General features: G+C 56.1%; 1 protein-coding gene across 6 annotated transcripts in view; it reads right to left on the minus strand.

Annotated features, from left to right (window-relative positions):
* Positions 1 to 18,557, minus strand: part of CCDC88C (coiled-coil domain containing 88C) — a 123,570-nt gene that overhangs the window by 21,707 nt on the left and 83,306 nt on the right. For all 6 annotated transcript variants that reach the window (XM_044229977.1, XM_044229976.1, XM_044229978.1 and 3 more), the window contains 9 exons: positions 16,479 to 16,616; positions 14,396 to 15,466; positions 12,306 to 12,433; positions 11,080 to 11,221; positions 10,085 to 10,273; positions 8,345 to 8,506; positions 6,665 to 6,942; positions 3,904 to 4,047; positions 1,293 to 1,479 (listed from right to left, as the gene is read on the minus strand). In XM_044229977.1, the coding sequence (XP_044085912.1) occupies positions 1,293 to 1,479; positions 3,904 to 4,047; positions 6,665 to 6,942; positions 8,345 to 8,506; positions 10,085 to 10,273; positions 11,080 to 11,221; positions 12,306 to 12,433; positions 14,396 to 15,466; positions 16,479 to 16,616 (2,439 nt within the window). The remainder of the gene's footprint in view (positions 1 to 1,292; positions 1,480 to 3,903; positions 4,048 to 6,664; positions 6,943 to 8,344; positions 8,507 to 10,084; positions 10,274 to 11,079; positions 11,222 to 12,305; positions 12,434 to 14,395; positions 15,467 to 16,478; positions 16,617 to 18,557) is intronic.

The following is an 18,557-nucleotide window of genomic DNA, read 5'->3' on the forward strand; positions in this document are numbered from 1 at the left end:
AAAATGGTATTTTAGATATGCTGGCTAGACAGAGTAGATGATTAAAATGAGTCCTCCCCCCACTTTTCACTTTTTTAACGTGGTTACTAGAAAACATTAACTCGGGTTTGTGGCCTGCATTATATTTCTGTGGGGCAGCTCTGCTCTGGACGAGGGCTGGCACACCTCTTCTGTGAAGGGCCCAGAACTAAGTATTTCAGGTTTCCCGGCTGGGCGGGGGTGTCTGTGGCAGTGTTCCCACTCGGCCGCCACCACCACTGGAAACAGCCACGGATGGCACACCAAGACGGGTGCGGCTATGTCCCCATCCCAGACACTTAAATTTCCAATCATGTCCACTTGCCACAAGCTATCGTTTGGGAGAATCTCCCCACCACTAAAACTGCACACAACAGTCTTAGGTCACAGCTGTCCGAGAACAGGCAGCGGGCTAGATGCGACCCTCGGCTGATTTGCCGGCTCCTGCCCCAGAGTACCGTCATGGAGATGCAGCAGGAACATCCCAAGCCTGGGCCTCAGACAGCCTCGGGGGTCCGGCCCCCAACCTCTTCCACGAACCCCATGCCCCAGACCCAGCCAAGGGGGGACCGGAGGCAGCTGTGTACCCTGGGCCTCGGTTTCCTCAGCTGTGATGTCCCACTGGGCTACCAGGAGCTCGAAGGACAAGGCCTCCGAGAGGGTCTCTGGACAAACGGGAGCCAAGAGGAGCTGTGTCCCAGGGACGCTGCTGTCCTTGGGGCCTCTTGAAGGGGGATGGGACCACGCTGCTCTTGCCGGCTCGACCCACTTTGCCTTTCTTATCTGTCCTGGGATCTGCTCATGATCTCATCTGAGATGGTTCTGCTGCTTAAGACGACAAATTTCCCACCTAGCGCACCCCACGGGACTGCTCTGCCTCTCTGGAAACAGGGGCGTCCCTGAGTGAGCGCCATCCGAGCTGCCCCGGGAGCCGGAGTCCGAGTCAGCCACCCACGCCTCTTCTCTAGAACAGTGTGGACACAGAATTGCAAAGGTCAAAGAGTGGCAGGGCTGGATTTGCCAGCTTGGAGCGGCGGGACTGGATAGGAGACTGCCCCTGCTGCTCCCACGCGCTTCCCTGAACTTGCGAGAAGCAAAGGACAGCTGGACAGGTGCTTTCTGACACATCCCTGCCCACCAGGGTGGCTGTCTCCCTCTCCAATGCCTCCAATCCATCCTGGCCCCTGGGCCACCCCCCACACTGTCTTCGAGCGCCAGCAAGGACCCACCAGCACCCCGGGCCCAGGGCTCTCGGCCGTGTCCCAAGGCCTCACCTCGCAGTGGTTGTCCAGCTTGGTCAGCGAGATGTCCATGCTCTGGTGCTGCCCCTTCAGCTCGTCGAACCGCGCCTGCCAGCGGCTCAGCTCCAGCTGGGAGTTGTTCAGGGAGGTCTTCAGCTCCTTGGCGTGGGCATGCAGCGCCTCGTACTCCCCTCTCAGCTGCTGGTGCAGGAAATTGACCCTGGGGGTGGAGAGCCACAGGCCAAGGGCTGGAGGGCACGGCAGGCTCCGTCCCCGATGGACACCCTGACCCAGGACGACAGCCTCTCTGGGCTTCAGTTTTTTCCATGTGTAAAATGAGGGAGCTGAACAGAATGAGCAGTTTTCAAACTGTGCTCCCTGGGGGTTCTCTGAGGGTCCCCCTAGGGCCTCACGCTGGGCTGGGGAAGACAGAGTGGGCAGGCTCAGACAGGTGCCCCAACACAGCCTCACCGTGATGCTCTCTTTTACATTTCACGCTTTGGCCTAACCGCATGTGTACTTGGAAAAAAGAGTTCGGCTCTTTTTTTTTTTTAAGAAACACTGAACCAGAATATTTTTGCCTTAAAATCATGTGTCTACTTCTGGCTCTCCTTCCCAATTTCAAACTCTTTTCTAATTTCACCTCCTGAGATGAATAAAGTAGGAGATGCCAGAGTATTAGGGAAATCCACTAAAATTATCCTCATCATCACTATCATCCAATCAGGGCTTCTTAGGGGAAGGTCTGCATCCAAAGCTGAGACTACTGGAGGCCCACAGACTACGTCTGGACACAGATGTGCCTTGTTCAGCCTAAACACTTCTTTAAAATGGGTCAGCATGCCAACACTTAAAAACCTGAAGCCCTCACATCCACGCTCAAGTGTCCTATTTCTCTTAAGAAAAAAGCGTAGGACAAAAAAATAACCTGGAAAGCTCTAGGCCGGCTCTCCCTCCCCCATGGGCCCAGCCTCCCCAGGTCACTGGAGGCCCCCGTGTGTGTGGCCCCAGAGAACACTCGCACAAGGACTTGGAGAGGAAGCAGCTTCATATGGTCATGCCTTTATGATGAGACAAGGCCTGATTCACATCCTGACTCTGCCATTCACTAGAGGCACTAACTCTGAACAGGTAAGTTCATCCCTGAGCCTGTTTATTTAACTGTTATTAAAAAAAAGTTGGGGGGCGCCTGGGTGGCTCAGTGGATTAAGCCGCTGCCTTCGGCTCCGGTCATGATCCCAGGGTCCTGGGATCAAGCCCCGCATCGGGTTCTCTGCTCTGTGGGAAGCCTGCTTCCTCCTCTCTCTCTGCCTGCCTCTCGCCAACTTCTGATCTCTGTCAAATAAATAGAATAAATCTTAAAAAAAAAAAAAGTTGGGTGGGGGTGCCTGGGTGGCTCAGTGGGTTAAAGCCTCTACCTTCAGCTCGGGTCATGATCCCAGGGTCCTGGGATGGAGCCCTGCATCGGGCTCTCTGCTCAGCAGAGAGCCTGCTTCCTCCTCTCTCTCTGCCTGCTTCTCTGCCTACTTGTGATCTCTGTCAAATGAATAAATAAAATCTTAAAAAAAAAAAAAAAGGTGGGGGTTGGGATACATAGGTTGTACAGCAGAGACCTGTTAATCAAGGGAGTGATGCTCTAGGAAGACCGTGTGATCACTGGACTGGCGGGAACTGAACCATGGCCTCTTGGGGAAACATAGGACAGGGTATATGTTCCTGCAAGCTCTGGTCACATTTCAGTCAAAGGATCACGACATTGCTTATTTAATTGGGGATTTTGTTTGAAGACCCCCTCAGGTAACATACGGGTACAGCACCGTAGCTCGTGCCTGATCGGAGTTTCTCGAATGTGTACTTTTCCCAGACGGGAGCATAGTCTTGCACTAGGAGCCCTATACCACACTTCAGCCCTCCACTTGGAAGCTATTTTAAATAATTGTGGGAGCGCCTGGGTGGCTCAGACCGTTAAGCATCTGCCTTTGGCTCAGGTCACGATCCCAGGGTCCTGGGACTGAGCCCCGCATCGGGCTCTCTGCTCGGCAGGGGGCCTGCTTCCTCCTCTCACACTTCCCCTGCTTGTGCTCTCTCTTGCGCAAATATATAAAATCTTTTAAAAAAAAATAGCAAAGTTGCCACCCAAAAGCGCAGAATTATAAAAACACCATGGCTCCAAAGAGACTTCAAAAAGGATGCCTATTCATGGTACGAGAACTACAGTAAGAAGGCTGAGCACCCGTCTGCCCTCAGCCAGAGACATGCGCTCCGGGTCGTCCTGGGCACGCTGAGTGAAAGCACCGTCTCAGTATCAATCTGGGGGCGATTTTAGCAAGGAGGTGAGTTCACAAATAGGGAATGTGTGAGGAATGAGCATCTACAGCGTGTCCTTCCTGAGATCGCCATGTGGCCTACATTAGAGGAGGGTCCATGCTGGATACAATGGCGCCATCCCCAGGTGTCACTTGGTCCCTTGGGTCCTTCCAGCCCAGCCAGCAGCTAGAGTCCCCTCTCAGCCTGTGCCCCCCAGCTGTGAACATGCCGGCCAGGGGACCCTGCAGATCTCTTGCGGTGGGGCCGGGCGGGTCTAACGTGAAATCTGGGAGGGCAGCCGTCCTGCACGGGGCCCGGCGGGGTTCCGGGTGCTCACCTGTCCAGCTCTCCCCGCAGCCGCTGGTTCTCGCCCACGGCCATGGCGCCCGTCCTCTGCTCCTGCTGCAGAGCCTCCCTCTCAGTGTTCAAAACCTTCTCCCGCTCGTCCAGCTCTGCCTTATGCTTCACCATGTCCTCGTGCCTGTTGGAGGGGAACACACCCGTTGGGAGCTCGACCGGGGCCTTCCTTTCCCCTGGGGAACGAAGTCCCTGGAAGACTGGGAAACCTCCCACGGAAAACGGGGTTCCTAGGGCCGCTGCTCTCTGCAAAGCGGAGGGGGACAGGACAGGGAACAGGCGGGACCTCTTCTTCCCACCCCCGACAAGTCTGCACAGTCCCCTGGACTTCCTGCCGAAGCAGGACTCCCTCCCTTGGCCACCTGGGCACACCAAGACTCTCTTTTCTGCACTTGGACCGCTTTGGTTCGGGCGTTATAAATACTTACAGGGTGGCTCACCAAGCACAACAGATCTAAAAGGAACCACAAAATAAACAGCTCCATGCCAGCAGGTAATCCCTCTTGACCAGGGGCTGGGTAAGCCCTCCGCCCTCCTCCCCTTGGGAACCGAGTCTCCTTGCTCTTGGTCCGTCTTGGCTGCAGGGATGGAGGCTTGCCTGGCAGGGGCCCAGCAGCTGCCAGAGGCCAGGTCTTCACGTGCACACACGTGTGTGAGCAGACATGTGCACACTCCCCCCCTTTCTCATGGGCCCTAACTACAGCCCTTTCCCTCCCCCATCTGCTCCGTTCCTTTTTCCCCTTCCTGCAGCCCCTGTCTCCGTGGTTCTGGCACAACGGGCTCTGGAGGGCAGCAGAGCACAGATGATGAGCCCAGGCTGTCCCTCCTCCTGCGCGGCATACGCTTGCTCAGAGAGGACTCAGGATCCCCTTCTAGTCCAAGGCAGTGACTGATGCACCGCCTTTCAGCCGTCGGCTTTCAGGGAAACCCCTCTTTCCAGACCCCCTCCCTTATCTGAGCTGTTCACACTCGCAGACAGTTGGACCACAGTGTCCAATCAGTCTTCAGACCTCTACCCCTGGGCCCCCTGCCCCTACGGCAGCCGTGCTCGAACTATCCTACTGCCGCCGGGAATCCTCGGGGAGTGAAACTCAGAAACATGCTCAGGCGGCTGTTCGAGGACAAACTTTCGCCTGGCCTTCAGTCCCAGGGTGGAGGCTGACCCACTGCGGACAGGTGTACGACTGGAAGTGGAGGCTCGGTCTAGCTCTTCAGGTGATAAGTCATCCAGGTTTGACAAATCAGGGCCACGGGCAGATGATCAGGGTTCCCCAAATCCTGCTTCCCTACTGTAATGGCTCAGAAAAGGGCCAGTGACCAGGGATAACTGTAACCATAAGTAACCACCGAAGGGCAGGACAGACGCTGGGTGTCTTGCTCACTAGTGAATCCCGGGTATGAGGCCGGGCACTCAGTACATCTTTCAAAGAGAATTAAGAAATGAGCATCTAATTTCAGAGCCATCACCCCCATGTTCCAGGTACCTACATTCTCGAATTCTGCCTGCAAAAACCTTCCCCCTCTAATCAGACACTAAGAATACCATGAGGGGCTATCATAACACGTAGGTGCCTGGTGAGTGGTGGGCATGGGGCTCATTCCAGAGCTCAGGGAATGCTGTGGGCTCTACTTCCCAAGCCAACCGGGAGCAACCCTCCACGTCCAGACAGAGCACGTGCACACAGTACATGCTAAGTGTCGCATGAAGCCTGGGTGGGCTCCGGGGGAGTGAGGGCGGAGATGCCTAGAAACAGAATGTGCTGATTTTGGCTTATTAGGGGCAAGTGCCCCAGCAGCCCCTGAAGGAAGACCATCTGGGTGGGTAAAGCAGGTAGAGGAGCCCAGAGAGAGGCAAAAAGGAAGGAGCAGGTGAGCGAATAAATGAACGTCACCACCTCTGTGCCCTCGGCGTCATCACATGCCCTCACGAGGCTCTGCTGACCCAGCAATGAAGGTGAGTCAAGGGAAAGAAATGCCAGCCTCTCTGCAGAGACACAGCTTCCTCCTGTGTCCCAGCCAGGTGCACCCCACCCTTCCCTCCCGCCACACCCCGGGTCCCACCATAGCTGCCTGGGTGCCGGGGCTATCGGGGGCCCACCCGGGGCAGGAGCTCAGGCAACACAAGCTGACCCAACAGACCCGACACCCAGGAGCCTGGGTTGTCAAGGGCGCCAAGTGAAGGTCTGTCCAATTCAGTGCAGACAAATTTTAGATCAAGTAAGTAAAGGAGAGCAGGCAGGTATCGAGAGAGAGGGATGGCTAAAACAGACATGGTTTCACTCTACTGTTCTCTTCGCTTTCTACATATTCCAAAGCTGCCAAAGTTGAAGGCTGGAAAGCAAGGGTCCCACACCCAGGCAGGGAAACGAAGCACGTCACTGTGGACTGGCATTGGTGAGGAATGTCCCCTTTATGCCTGGTCTGGAGGGGAGTGGGGAGGCGGTGGGAGTCCTCAGGGCAGCAGGGACCCTGAAGCTGGGTTTCCCTGAGCTGGGATTCGCCACGGCGCTGCCTTCTCCACGGCGCTGCCTTCTCCACGCGGCGGGGGGGACCCTCCCGTCACTCGGGCTCCAGCTGCACACGCTCCCAATATTGGCTGAGAGTGACTCTGGATTTTACCCCTACCCTTCCGGAAAGTTCAGGGGTCCTGGGCAATGTGAAGCAGCGGGGCCAAGAGGGAAGGCAGGGGAGGCGTCCCCCCGGTGGCTGCGACACCCCGCGGCCCCGACGCCCGCCCATACCTCTCTCGGAGCTCCCTGTGCTCCAGCTCCAGGTTGCGATGCAGCGTCTTGAGGCAGCTGTGCTGGCGGATGAGGGCCTCGTACTCCGAGGACTGGTGCTCGTGCAGCGCGGCCAGATGCTCATGGTCCTGCATCAGGGCCTCGTGGGCCGCCGCCAGCCGCTCCTGCTGCCGCAGCAGGTTCTCGTTCTCGCTCTCCTTGGCTGTCTGCTGGTTCTGCAGCTGGGTGTACTGCGCGGTGAGCGCGGCGTTCTGGGAGCTCAGGGTGGAGTTCTCCACCTGCCACGGGGGAGAAGGGGTGGACTCACAGACCCCGCGTCCTCACGCACGGCCACTGCGCCAACACGGGAGGCAGACATCAAGACCACGGGGACCCTCCGGGCAGGCAGCACCTGCCACCAGGACTGCCGTCTCTGAACTTTGGAACCGCTCTGGGGGATGGGGGCACAGCAGACCATCCCAGGTGGCTCCGTCTTGTGCCCCTCCCCACAGGTGACCTACCAGGGCAAGTTGCATCCTTTCTCTGGATAAGCTCCTTGGGCGCCCTCTTTGACCACTTTTAAAGGCCTACTTTTCTAGGACCCGTAGAAAATCAGGAACGAGACAGAACACCTGGATACCACCAGCAGCCACCCTTACCGAACGGATGTTTACAGAACGACCGCCCAACAACATCCAGACCCTCAGAAAACCGAGCAGGGAGTGCTACCTAACTCACTCTGGGACTGGAGAGACTGACTGCAAAACCAGACAGAGCCCTCCCCACCGCCACCAAAACCATGTACCAATACCCTATTTCATTATTTTTGTTTTAAGATTCATTTATTTATTTATTTGACAGACAGAGATCACAAGTAGGCAGAGAGGCAGGCAGAGAGAAAGAGGGGAAGCAGGCTCCCTGCTGAGCAGAGAGCCCGATGCAGGACTCGATCCCAGGAGCCTGTGACCATGACCTGAGTCGAAGGCAGAAGCTTAACCCCCTGAGTCACCCAGGCGCCCCCTATTTTGTTATTTTAAAAGAATAAACCCCAGCCCCTTTGCCAAATAGTTTCCTGCATACCATCCCGACCCAGGCTGCACATTTTCAAACGCTTTTCTCACAAACGGCATTAATGAAGGATTAATTCATTTCCCCACAATCTGTCAATCATAAATAAAAACCAACACTCTCAACGAGGTGGCATGGGATGGGAGTTTTGCTAGCTCTCAATAGCCTTGCAGCCACCTCACCCCCTGCTTCCCTCATGGAGACTCAAAATTCCCATCAGCTTAAAAAAGGCTCTGCCAGCATTTATAGTAAACAAACCTGGTTAACTCTGTTCGCTCAATGCATCTGAGCCTAGGATCTCTTTCCAAGTCACTCCTAGTAAAATCTCAAGGAACAGACTTGGGAAAACAGGCAACCCTACAGGGCAGAGCACAGAAACCGAGTCGCCAGCCCTGCCGTCAGACGCACGGTGATAGAAATGGCTGTGCACCTGTACCACCTTCCAGCACCCTGAGACCTGGCACCCCCTGCTCACAAAGAGTCTATGAAACACAAAACAGAACGGCACAGCCTCCCACGCGTGGCCTGGCTTCCTGAGGAGGAGCTGGCGTGCACGCTAGGGCCGGTCTCGGGGAGACACAGAGATACCCTCCCCACCGGCCCACTCCCTGGGGCCCACAGCACAGGGCTCACCTGCAGCTTGGCCGTCTGGGTCTGCAGTGTGGTGTTGTGCTCCTGTAGGAAGGCACTCTGCTTCTGCAGCGTCAGGATCTGAGAGCTGAAGGCCACGTTCTGCGTCTCCACGTGCTGTAGCTGTTCCTTGAGCAGCTGCTTCTCGGCCTGCAGAGCTGCATTCTAGGGGAGATGAAAGCAGGAGGCCCATCAGACATCAGCTCGGTCAGTGTTCACCAGCCCCGGGCACACGGGCTATAAGGAACTGCCAAGAGCTGACACTTTGGGGACTAAAACCAGAGTCTACCAGTTAAGAGAAGTAGCATGTTTCCCTCCTGGAAAAGGTAGACGATCAACAGAATTGCAAGGGAAGGGGGAGAGCACTCCTTTTCTTGGTATGGGCTTTCTAGACAGAAATGCATACACATCATGGGGACACTGCTTCCAACCTGAGCATCTGAGTGCAAGGCCAAGGTGAGCTGGGGTTAAAGCCAAGGCAACTCTTCTCTCCTGAATGCTTCTGCGGAACACCCCATCAATGTAATTCTCTGAGCTTGTCCCACTGGACAGAGAGTAAAAGCCTGTGACCACACCTCACCCTGCTCAGGAGTGACAGCAGATAGAGTAAATAAGTTGTTCCATAAGACCGATAAAGACTGTATAAAATATGCTACCAAGAGGGCCAGGGACCAGGACAGGTGGGCTGTAGCCTGGTGCTGTCCCTCGCTAACACGGGATATAGCGTCGAGTCTTTCTTGTTTTTTTCAAGATTTTTTTTATTCATTTGAGAGAGAGAGCACAAGCAGGGGGAGAGGCAGAGGGAGGAGCAGACTCCCCACTGAGCTGAGAGCGTGATGTGGGACTCAATCTCAGGACCCAGAGATCATGGCTTGAGCTGAAGGCAGACACCTAATAGTCTGAGCCACCCAGATGCCCCATAGGGTCAAGTCTCTTAAACTCTATCTCCACTTTCTCATCTGCCAATGGCGACAATCCTCACTACCTGCTTCACAAGGTTGCTGGCAGAGTCAAACAGCATCAGGGGATTAGACGTGCACCGGCAAACTTCTTCTGTAAAGGGACAGATTGAATTTTAGGGTTTGCCAGACATGTGGTGGCCATTCCAACCAGTTACGTCTGCCACCACTATGGTGGGAAGACAAACCCACACAGTATGTAAATAAAGGGCAGGTCTCTGGTCCAATAAAACTTTATTGACCAAAACAGGTGGTGGGCCATGCTTTGGTAACCCCTGGGAAAGCACCGTGGAGACGGAGAACTGGTGTACAAGCTACAGGCCAAGTCTGATGGGCAGGCAGGTGGATTCGCTGTGGGAAAATGTGGTCCACACCTTTCCAGTAGAAAGGGCAAAGGAATCTCAAATGAAAAGGAGATTATAGGACTCGCCAGGACAGCTTAAGAAGTATTCAACTACAGAAGGGGCACATGGGTGGCTGTCAAGCACTGTTAAGCATCTGCCTTCAGCTCAGGTCATGATCCCGGGGTCCTGGGATCGAGTTCTGCATCGGGCTCCCAGCTCAGCGGAGAGTCTGCTTCTCCCCCACCTCTCCCCCTTCTTGTGCATCTGTCAAATAAATAAAATCTTAAAAAAAAAAAAAAAAGGGTATTCAACTAGATCTGGATAAATCTCAGCAGATTCTGACCTCCAGGGTCCTTCCCACGAATGGCGGCCTATCAGTGGGACAATCACTAGGGCACAGCGGCTTGCACTCTCTCTCTGAACCCGGACAGCCCACTCACATTCCGCTCCAGCTCGATGGCCCGGTCCTTCACTCGGAGCAGCTCCATGGTGGCCTCCTTGTGGCTGGGCCCCCAGGGCTCCTTCCCCTGGTGGCCGGTGACCAAAGTCTCCACAGGGTGTTTGAAAGAGTTCTGTAAGTGCTTGCCTTCCTCCTGGTTCTGCCTGAGGATCTCACACTCTGTCTTCAGCTGTAGGATGTGGGAACAGGAAAGCAGACTTGGGGCAGGAAGAGGCCGGCTCAGGGCTCTGTGTTTACTACTAGAAGACAGTCCCACAGCGAACCCAATTCCTCAGCGTCCCCGACCCCTCGCCTTATTAGGGATAAGCCTGACACCTGGCTCTTGCTCTGTGGGGAATGCCCACAGCCCATCCCATCCTCCCCCTTTCTCCTTCCAGAAACCTGCCTCAGTCCCTATTCCAGTCTTCTCCCTTCCCTAAGCCTCAGCAGCCCACACCACAAAATGGACATGAGTCTGGGGAATATGGACCAGGGGAGGTTATAAAGTCCCTTCCAGCCCGAGAACGGCTTTTCTCTAGATTCCTTATTCAATCACACAGCCAAGAACTGCACTAAGGCTTCAAGAAGGAAAGCTAGAAATCACGTATGTGCCAGGAGTGGACATCCTGACCGAGCCCTGTTGCACCCACACCTGTCCCATTTCAGGGTAACCCTGGGACTCTAGGTCCTTCTTGGTCCTGATGCTCAGTCTCCTGCCAATTCTCACCAGTGTCCCAGATCCTGCCTAACAGACTCAAAGCTGCTCTGGACTTGGCTTCCTCGGCCCCCAGGCCTCTGGTTCACTCTGGTTCCATCCGGCCCCAATGCATACGATTCTGATGGCAGCCCCGCTCAGAACCCTGTGGGTCAGCACATCTGCTCCAGGAGATGGGCATCCAGCCACCCCTCTGCTACCCAGGTGAGGGGCTGGAGAAGGTGAGGCAGAAGCCTCATGGCTGGTACTCACAGTTGGCCCAGAAAGAGGTCACATCTTACCACCTGGAGTTCATTCTGTAACTGTCGGTTCAGGCTGGCTTTCTCTTCCATCTGTGCTTCCAAGAACACAATCTTTTCTTCTTTCATGGCTAACGTTGTTTTTAGTGCTGACTCGTTATTGCCCTCCAACATATTGCATTTTCTGAAAAATACAAATATACAGTAGTTTTTATCTGTCTCTTCTGCTCACAGGCTCCCAATCTCCCAGCTGCCAACACCTGTCTCCCCCACTGAGCAGGTTTCCTTTGTAATTCTGCAGCATTTGGCCCGGAAGAACCATAAGAGCCATAAGCCATCATCCAGAGCCCTCCCCAGGGGTCTCCACAGAGACACACCCATGACAGCTTCAAATGAAATGTCACTGCTGCAGTTCTACAAGCAAAGTCTTAGGGAGGGATTATCTTGGCCATTTTACAGATGGGGAAACTGAGTGTCAGAATGGTTAAGCAATTTGCCCAAGATCACAGCGCAAGCTAGGTAAGTGGTAAGTCTGCGTGGCCCTTTTGCCACGCCAACAGGGTGCCACGTCACCCATCATGTGGGGCTGGGACTCTAGGTCTCTGCAAAAGTCCAGCAAAAGTCCACGATACCAGATTCCCTTGGAAAATGAGATCGTTTTGGAAAAGAGCTTCAGGCAAAATTCACAATAGTTCATTTTTTTACAATTCAAGGGCTGGGGTAGGGAAGAGAGGAACAAATAGGTAGGCAGAGCACAGAGGACATGTGGGACTATGAAACGAGTCTGTAGGATCCTGTAAGTAGACCCGGGCAGCACACCCGTGTCAACCCCATGGACGTGCAGCATCAGGAGTGAACCCTACGGTTCACCGCGGGCACTGGGGGATGAAGGGTTGATGGGGACACAGCGAGTATGACAGGTGCACCACTTTGGAGGGGGCTTATGGACACTGGGGAGGTTATTCCTGGGCGGGGCAGAGAGCATTCAGGAACTCTCCGTATCTTCCCCTTAATTTTGCTTTGAACTTAAAACTGACTCTTAAAAAATCTATTTTAAAACAATTAAGAAGTCTCCCCAATGGACAAGAGAGTCTCCTTGCCCTCCTCCCCGGGACTCTCCAGGAAGAAGCCCTGTCCCAAAAGGGACGCCAGCCTCTTCCAGAGACCACATGCAAGCCCAGGCTGTGCAGAGTGAACTGAGCTCTGGGGCTGGGGGTGTGCAGCGCGCGCTGAGAGGGCCCACAGGCCGCAGCAGGGGGGGTGCTCACGTGTTGCCGTGGCCGCTCTCGTCCTGCAACAGCAGGTCCTTGTGGAGGCCGACCTTCTCCAGCCCCTGGCTCAGCTTGTCCAGCTCGCTGCTCAGCTGCTGGCTCTTCAGCTTCTCCAGCACCAGGTCCTGCCAGGACAGGGAGAGGACGGGGAGGGACGCGCGTGGGATGGAAGCCCAGCGGGGAGGGCCTGGCATGGGCCCCTTCTCAAGGCTGAGCAGCTGCCTTCCAGAGTCACAGCTGACTCAGGCATCCTGAGGGCTGAGCTGACAGTTCAGCGGGGACAGGTGAACCCCAGGGACGTCTTCCAAAGGGCAGGGGAGAGACACACGTTCCCAGCCTCCTCGCACTGAAGGTGGACCAGACTACACGGCAATGTGTCCAGGATGTACGTAGGTCTGCAATACCATTTTCGTTGACCTTGGAGGAGGAGGCTGGATTCTGACTTGCCTGCCTTTTTCTGTGGAGTCATGGAAGGAAATACTTTTCTTATTGCAAATTCTCTGCAAGAAGTACCAGGAGGAGAAAGATTTTACTTTAAATCCTGGTTTTGGGGCACATGTGTGGCTCAGTCTTTAAGTGTCTGCCTTTGGCTTGGGTCATGATCCCAGAGTCCAGGAATCATGCCCCACATCGGGCTCCCAGTTCAGCGAGAAGCCTACTTCTCCCTCTCCCACTTTCCCCACCTGTGTTCCCTCTTTTGCTATATCTCTGTCAAATAAATAAATAAAATCTTAAAAAAACAAACAAACAAAAACCTGGTTTTGGTTCGCTTTGCCAAAGCGGGGCTCTCTTTTAGGTAGGTCCCTTCCTGGAGGCCCAGCTTCCTTCCATGTGTCTCAGGAGCTCTCCAGGCAGGTACTGTTCTCTGCCTGGTGCCACACCTACTGGCATGTGAGCTGCCACCCCCTCCCCAACAGCAAATCCTCAGGCCTGCGATGGCAGTAACAGAGCAGGACTCGCCAAACATTCCATCTGCTCCCCCAAATTTCCCAGCCACCCAGCAGCTGGCGGGTAGTTCTGGCCAGCAAGTTGCAGGTGGACGTGCCCTGGGTCACCGCAGGCCACGGCACAGAGCCTCTCTCCTGCCGTGGTGACTGCCTAGGCCCTGTGCTGGGGGAGGAGGGGTGGAGCCATTTGTCCAAGCAGGCACGAGACCCGACTTCTGTGCCGCACCCTGTGGATGTTTGAGTCATTCCCAAAAGCAGTTTATTCCCCTGCCCAAATCCTGAAGGAACAGACAGATGACCTGGGGGTTAAATACTGGGGAAAAAGGAGGACACAGACAAAGTGGGAAACTTTAAAATGCTCGGACCCTTAGATGCCATAGTTTCACTTCTAGGAACACAGGCTGCAAAGAGAGATGTGTGTGTAAACATGTACGGTGTTACTTAAAATAATGAAAAAAATTGGAAAACCACCTAAATGTCCAAAAAGTAATTGCAGTCAATCTACAGGATCTACAGAATTAATATCTCGCAGCCATTAGAAACCCATGGCTTGGGGAACCTGGGTGGCTCAGTGGGTTAAAGCCTCTGCTGTCGGCTCGGGTCATGATCTCAGGGTCCTGGGATCAAGCCCCGCATCAGGATCTCTGCTCAGCAGGGAGCCTGCTTCCTCCTCTCTCTCTGCCTGCCTCTCTGCCTGCTTGTGATCTCTGTCAAATGAATAAATAAAATCTTAAAAAAAAAAAATTAAAAAAAAAAAAAAAAAAAGAAACCCATGGCTTAAAGCTTACTCGCTACGCTGAGAAAAGTCACAGGAAGTGAAAAGCAAAAAAGATTAGGATGCAGGAAAGGACGATGTCAAGCAGGTACATGTGCAAATGCCCACGGGAGGTGATGGGACCCAGTGAGCCAGACTGGGAGGGGCGGTCAGCTCTGGCCAGGGAGACTGTAACAGGTGACGTCCCCCTTCATTCTCATCTCCGCAGACACCATCCCGGGTAGCACCAGGGACAACACGCACAGTCCCACTTCTGTTTGGGAGGCGCACCCCACGGCGTGCCCCTGTGCCCTGGGACCGAGGCGCCAACCCCGCCCCCTCACCCTGCCCTGTGACCGCCGGCCCACCCCCCTGCAGCAGCTCACCTCGCGCAGCGTCGTCAGCGTCCGCGTGTGCACGGTGACTTGCTTGGTGAGGTCCCGGTTGTCCCTCTCCAGCTCCTTCAGCTTGCTGGCCGCGTCCCTGCAGCGGGCCAGCTCCTTGTCCAGGGCGCGGCTCTCCTTCTCGGCGGCGGACAGCTTGGCGGTGCTGTCGTCCAAGACCGCGTCCTTGAGCTCCACCTGCTGCCACAGCCGCTTGGTCTCCTTCTCCAGCAGCTTCTTGTCCTTCTCCAGCTGGGCCACCTCCTGCTCCAGGGCCTTCCGGTCCTTCTCCGACCTCTCCAGCTGCTTGTTGGCGAGCCGGAGGGCCTCCAGGTCGCGCTGCAGGGCCTGGTTTTCGGCCTCCAGATCCCTGAGCTCCTGCTCCAGGGCCTGGGCCTTCTGGCCGCTGCTCTCCAGCGTCTGCTGCAGCCGCAGGTTCTCCGCGCTCACGCCCTGGTAGCTGAGCTCCAGGCGCTCGGACTTCTTGCTCAGGGCCTTGAGCAGCTCCACGTTTTTGCGCAGCTCCTCCTTCTCCCGCTCCAGCTCCTGGTTCTCGCGCTCGATCTGCGCCATCTTGGCGCCCGTGAAGCGCAGGGTCTCCACCATGCGGCGCAGCTCCAGGTTCTCCTCGTCCAGCTGCTTGTTGTCCCGCTCCAGACCCTCGAGCTGCACCGACACGTTCTGCAGGGTGTCCAGCGACTTCCTCAGCTGCCGGTTCTCGAGCGCCAGGCCCCGGCTCTCGCGCTCCAGGGCGTCCGCCTTCTCGGTGGCGGTCTTCAGGGAGGCCGCCTTCTTGGCCAGCTTCTCGTTCTCCTTCTCCAGCCGGTGCAGCTCCCTCTCCAGCTCCTCCGCCCGCTCCACCTTCTCCTTCACCTGCTCGAAGTCCTTGCGCAGCTGCTGCTTCTCGAACTCCAGCTTGCTGAGTCGGCTGCTCGTCTCGGTCACCGTCTGGTGGAGGGCTTTGTTCTCCTTCTCGATGTCCTTCGCGCGGGCCTCGCTGCTGACCTGCGACCTCTCCCGCAGCGACCACACCGCCTGGTTGAGACGATCCTTCTCTTGCTCGAGGACCTTGATCTGCAGAGAAACAGAATGGGCACGGATGACACAGCGGCTGCACGGATGTCGCTCAGTGATCCGGGTTCAAACCGGGAGACTCAAGTTCAGGCCCCCAAGACAGCACCCAGAGCCGTCCTGCTGCATCCCAGGGGGCTGGTGTGGATAGCAGGTAAAGGGCACTCGTGACTTTGTTCAAGCCAAAACACACCCACAGCAGCCCGAGTGATTCAGAAACGCAAGCCACAGCTCTCCCTCTGATTCAAAAGAATGGACGAGATTTCCCTGGTACCTTTCACCCTTGGCCGGTGGGACCCCCACGACCTGGGCCCATCCACCTGCGGCCTCCCCTTCCACCACTCTTCCCCAGAAGACGCTGTAGGTGATCTCTCTCTGCCTCGAACATTCACCATCCTCAACGCCCCCACCCAACACCTTTAGCACCTCTGGCTCCCCCCCATCCTGCAGGACTCAAGGTGACTGTCAGCTCTGTGCCCCTAACATGCCCGGCACCCTACAGGATGCATACCTTGGACATCGTGACCTCCTTCCTGCCCAGAGCTCGGGGGTGGCAGAGCGAGAAGAGAGAGGCCTGGCCTCTGGCTGGCATCCCCGAGCCACTGTACCAGCCCTGGGCTGCCCACCCTGGGACTTGTTGTGGCGTGAGCCAAATAAAGCCTGGAGGCTGGCCGGGGCTGTCTGCTAGGACGCTGTGGACGCCTGCAGCTGGGTCAGCTCCTTGCCCTGTGCGTTGCAGGACATCTGGTATCCGTTCTGACCTCCACCCACATGCCATCAGCCCCTTCTCTCTCCTCCTCCCAATCACGACAATCAAAACCAGGACAGCCGGTGTCCCCTGGGAGGCAAACTCTGACCACCTGCTCCTCCACGGTCAGTTCAAGAATCGCTGGTTTGGGGAGCAGCTCGGCTGGGCAAGCGGTGACCCGTGTGTCACTCATCCACTACCAGGAAATGGCTAGAATCCTGGACGTGCCCTGTTGCGGGCGGGAGCATCCGTCCCGGAGACACCTACCTGCCTAGCTCTGTCAGCCTTCAGGCTCTCCATGTCACTCTGCAGCTGCTCCTTCTCTCTGATCAGCTCCTCACTGAGGGTCTCCAAATCCTGGTTGCTCTGCTTCTCCCTCTCCAGCTGAGTCTGTAACTTCTCAATCTGTGGAGCCCAAATACCCAGCCATGCACGAGTTAGCCTTGCAAGGTGACCTCTGCTTCGGGACAAACCCAAACCCATCACCTTCGCAGAATACTCTACTAGGTCTCTTCTCGAGGAAACAAAACCATCCGGAAAGTGTTCCGTAGCGACCTCAGTCCTGAGCCCACACCTTGCACTTTTGGCTTGGGGAGGAGGGGAAGGTCCTGGGCGCCAAGTCCTCCTCAGCCTCGCTGCCGTGTTCTCAGCCTCCTCCAGGTCCCTCGTCTCCGTCTCAGGCCTTGTCCACCCATACGAGGGTCGGACTCCATGCTCCAGGGGCCATGAGCCACTACCACCTGATGCCCTGCCAGGACCTCCAGCTCACCCTCGTCCCTCCCCCTCCCCCATGACTGCTGCCTGGGTCGGTGACACTCCTGTTCACCCAGCTGCTTGGAGCCGTCTTCTGATGCATCTCTCCTTCCTCCTGCACCCTCCAGGTAAGTTTGTCCCCGAGTCATGTCCTGTCTGCCCATGCTGCTCCCTGCTCCACACGCCCATCGCCTGCCCCAGGCCAGACCACGTTTCACCTTGCCTGGTTGACCACCCAAGCCCCTCCTGGGCACCAAGCTCTCCTGCTAGGCCCCACCAGTGCCCGGGTTTCCTAAACATGAGCCATCTAGCTCCAGCTTGTCACAGTTGTGCCCCATGCCCAGGGAGCGTGGCAGAGGCAGAAGCTGACTCTGCGGGCTGAGGCAATGCCCATGGTGCCGTTGGCAGCATGAGGGTTTCAAGGGGGCTGCCGGCCCTTCCTGCTGACACCAAACTCCTTATCGCTGCGGACAGGAGTTGGGAAAAGGGCAGGGACTGGTGTCAGAGGAACAAGGGTTCAGGATCTGGTCCCTTGCTCCTTGCGACAGGACCAGGGGCAAGTCTCTCTAACGGACATGGGGCCAGCAGCGTCCACCTTCACGAGCTTCTACCAGCACGGAGCGCTCAGCACACACCGGGCCCGTGGCCCGTTGACATCAGCTGACCTCCCTGAGAGCATGCAGGCAGTTAAGACCAATCATCACACGAAGGGCGACTCTGGGCCAGAGGAGCTCAGTGACTCACCCAAGGCCTTACAGTGAACACAAATCAGAGCTGGGATGCACACCAGTGGGCGACCCCAGCCCTGGTCTCGTGTATAGTCCGGGGGCCTGTGGTGCGTGCTCCCTGCCTTCCTAGCTCACCCCGAGCTCACCGTTAATCTACCTCACTGTCCCTTCTGTCCCAGAGAGAGGCTTCTCGTCTGAAGACATGATTTCCCCACATTCCCCCGCATCCCTGTGGGATGCTCACTGTCCTCTTTCTACCTTTCTGGTTCTTTCTGCCATGAAATTGGAGCCCCGATTCTTAGTCATCCCTGAAGGACCACAGCGACCCTGGGGGAGCTCGCTGCCATCCTGCTAGCCCAGAGAGGGCTTTCTGTCCTTCCTCAAGAACCCCCAATCAGGCTGTGGGCTCCCAGGAGATGTGGGTGCCAGGGACCTTCCTCTGAGCCATGGGGCTCTGTGCTCCCCCAAAGGGTTGACCCCTTCCTCTGAACATAAGGATTCTTTACTTCTCGGCTCAAGGCACAAACTCTCATGAGATCGACATAAAGTTACAGTCACGAGAGGAAGGCAGTTTCTCTAAGGTCCGTAGACGTTCTGTGAGTGAGACAGAGGATATTAACTTTGGGGAACGATGTTTCCCACAGACATTGCAAACCTAAGCAAGCTTACAGCCTGGGCTACACTTGGGATGGTGGGGACAGCCAGGCTGGCACCAGGGGTCTGGGCCTCCAGGTCACTGTGTCCCCGCTGGCCCGTGTCCGTCCTATGCTATGCTGTCTGGACTACCTCCAGGAAAGTCAGTGTCAGGGCCGCGTCCCTTGTGGGGCTCTGCCAGGTCGGTGGTTCACCTATGGGCCAAGAAATG

The sequence above is a fragment of the Neovison vison genome, chromosome 13 (assembly GCF_020171115.1).
Source record: "Neovison vison isolate M4711 chromosome 13, ASM_NN_V1, whole genome shotgun sequence".
NCBI classification, from domain to species: Eukaryota; Metazoa; Chordata; class Mammalia; order Carnivora; family Mustelidae; genus Neogale; species Neogale vison.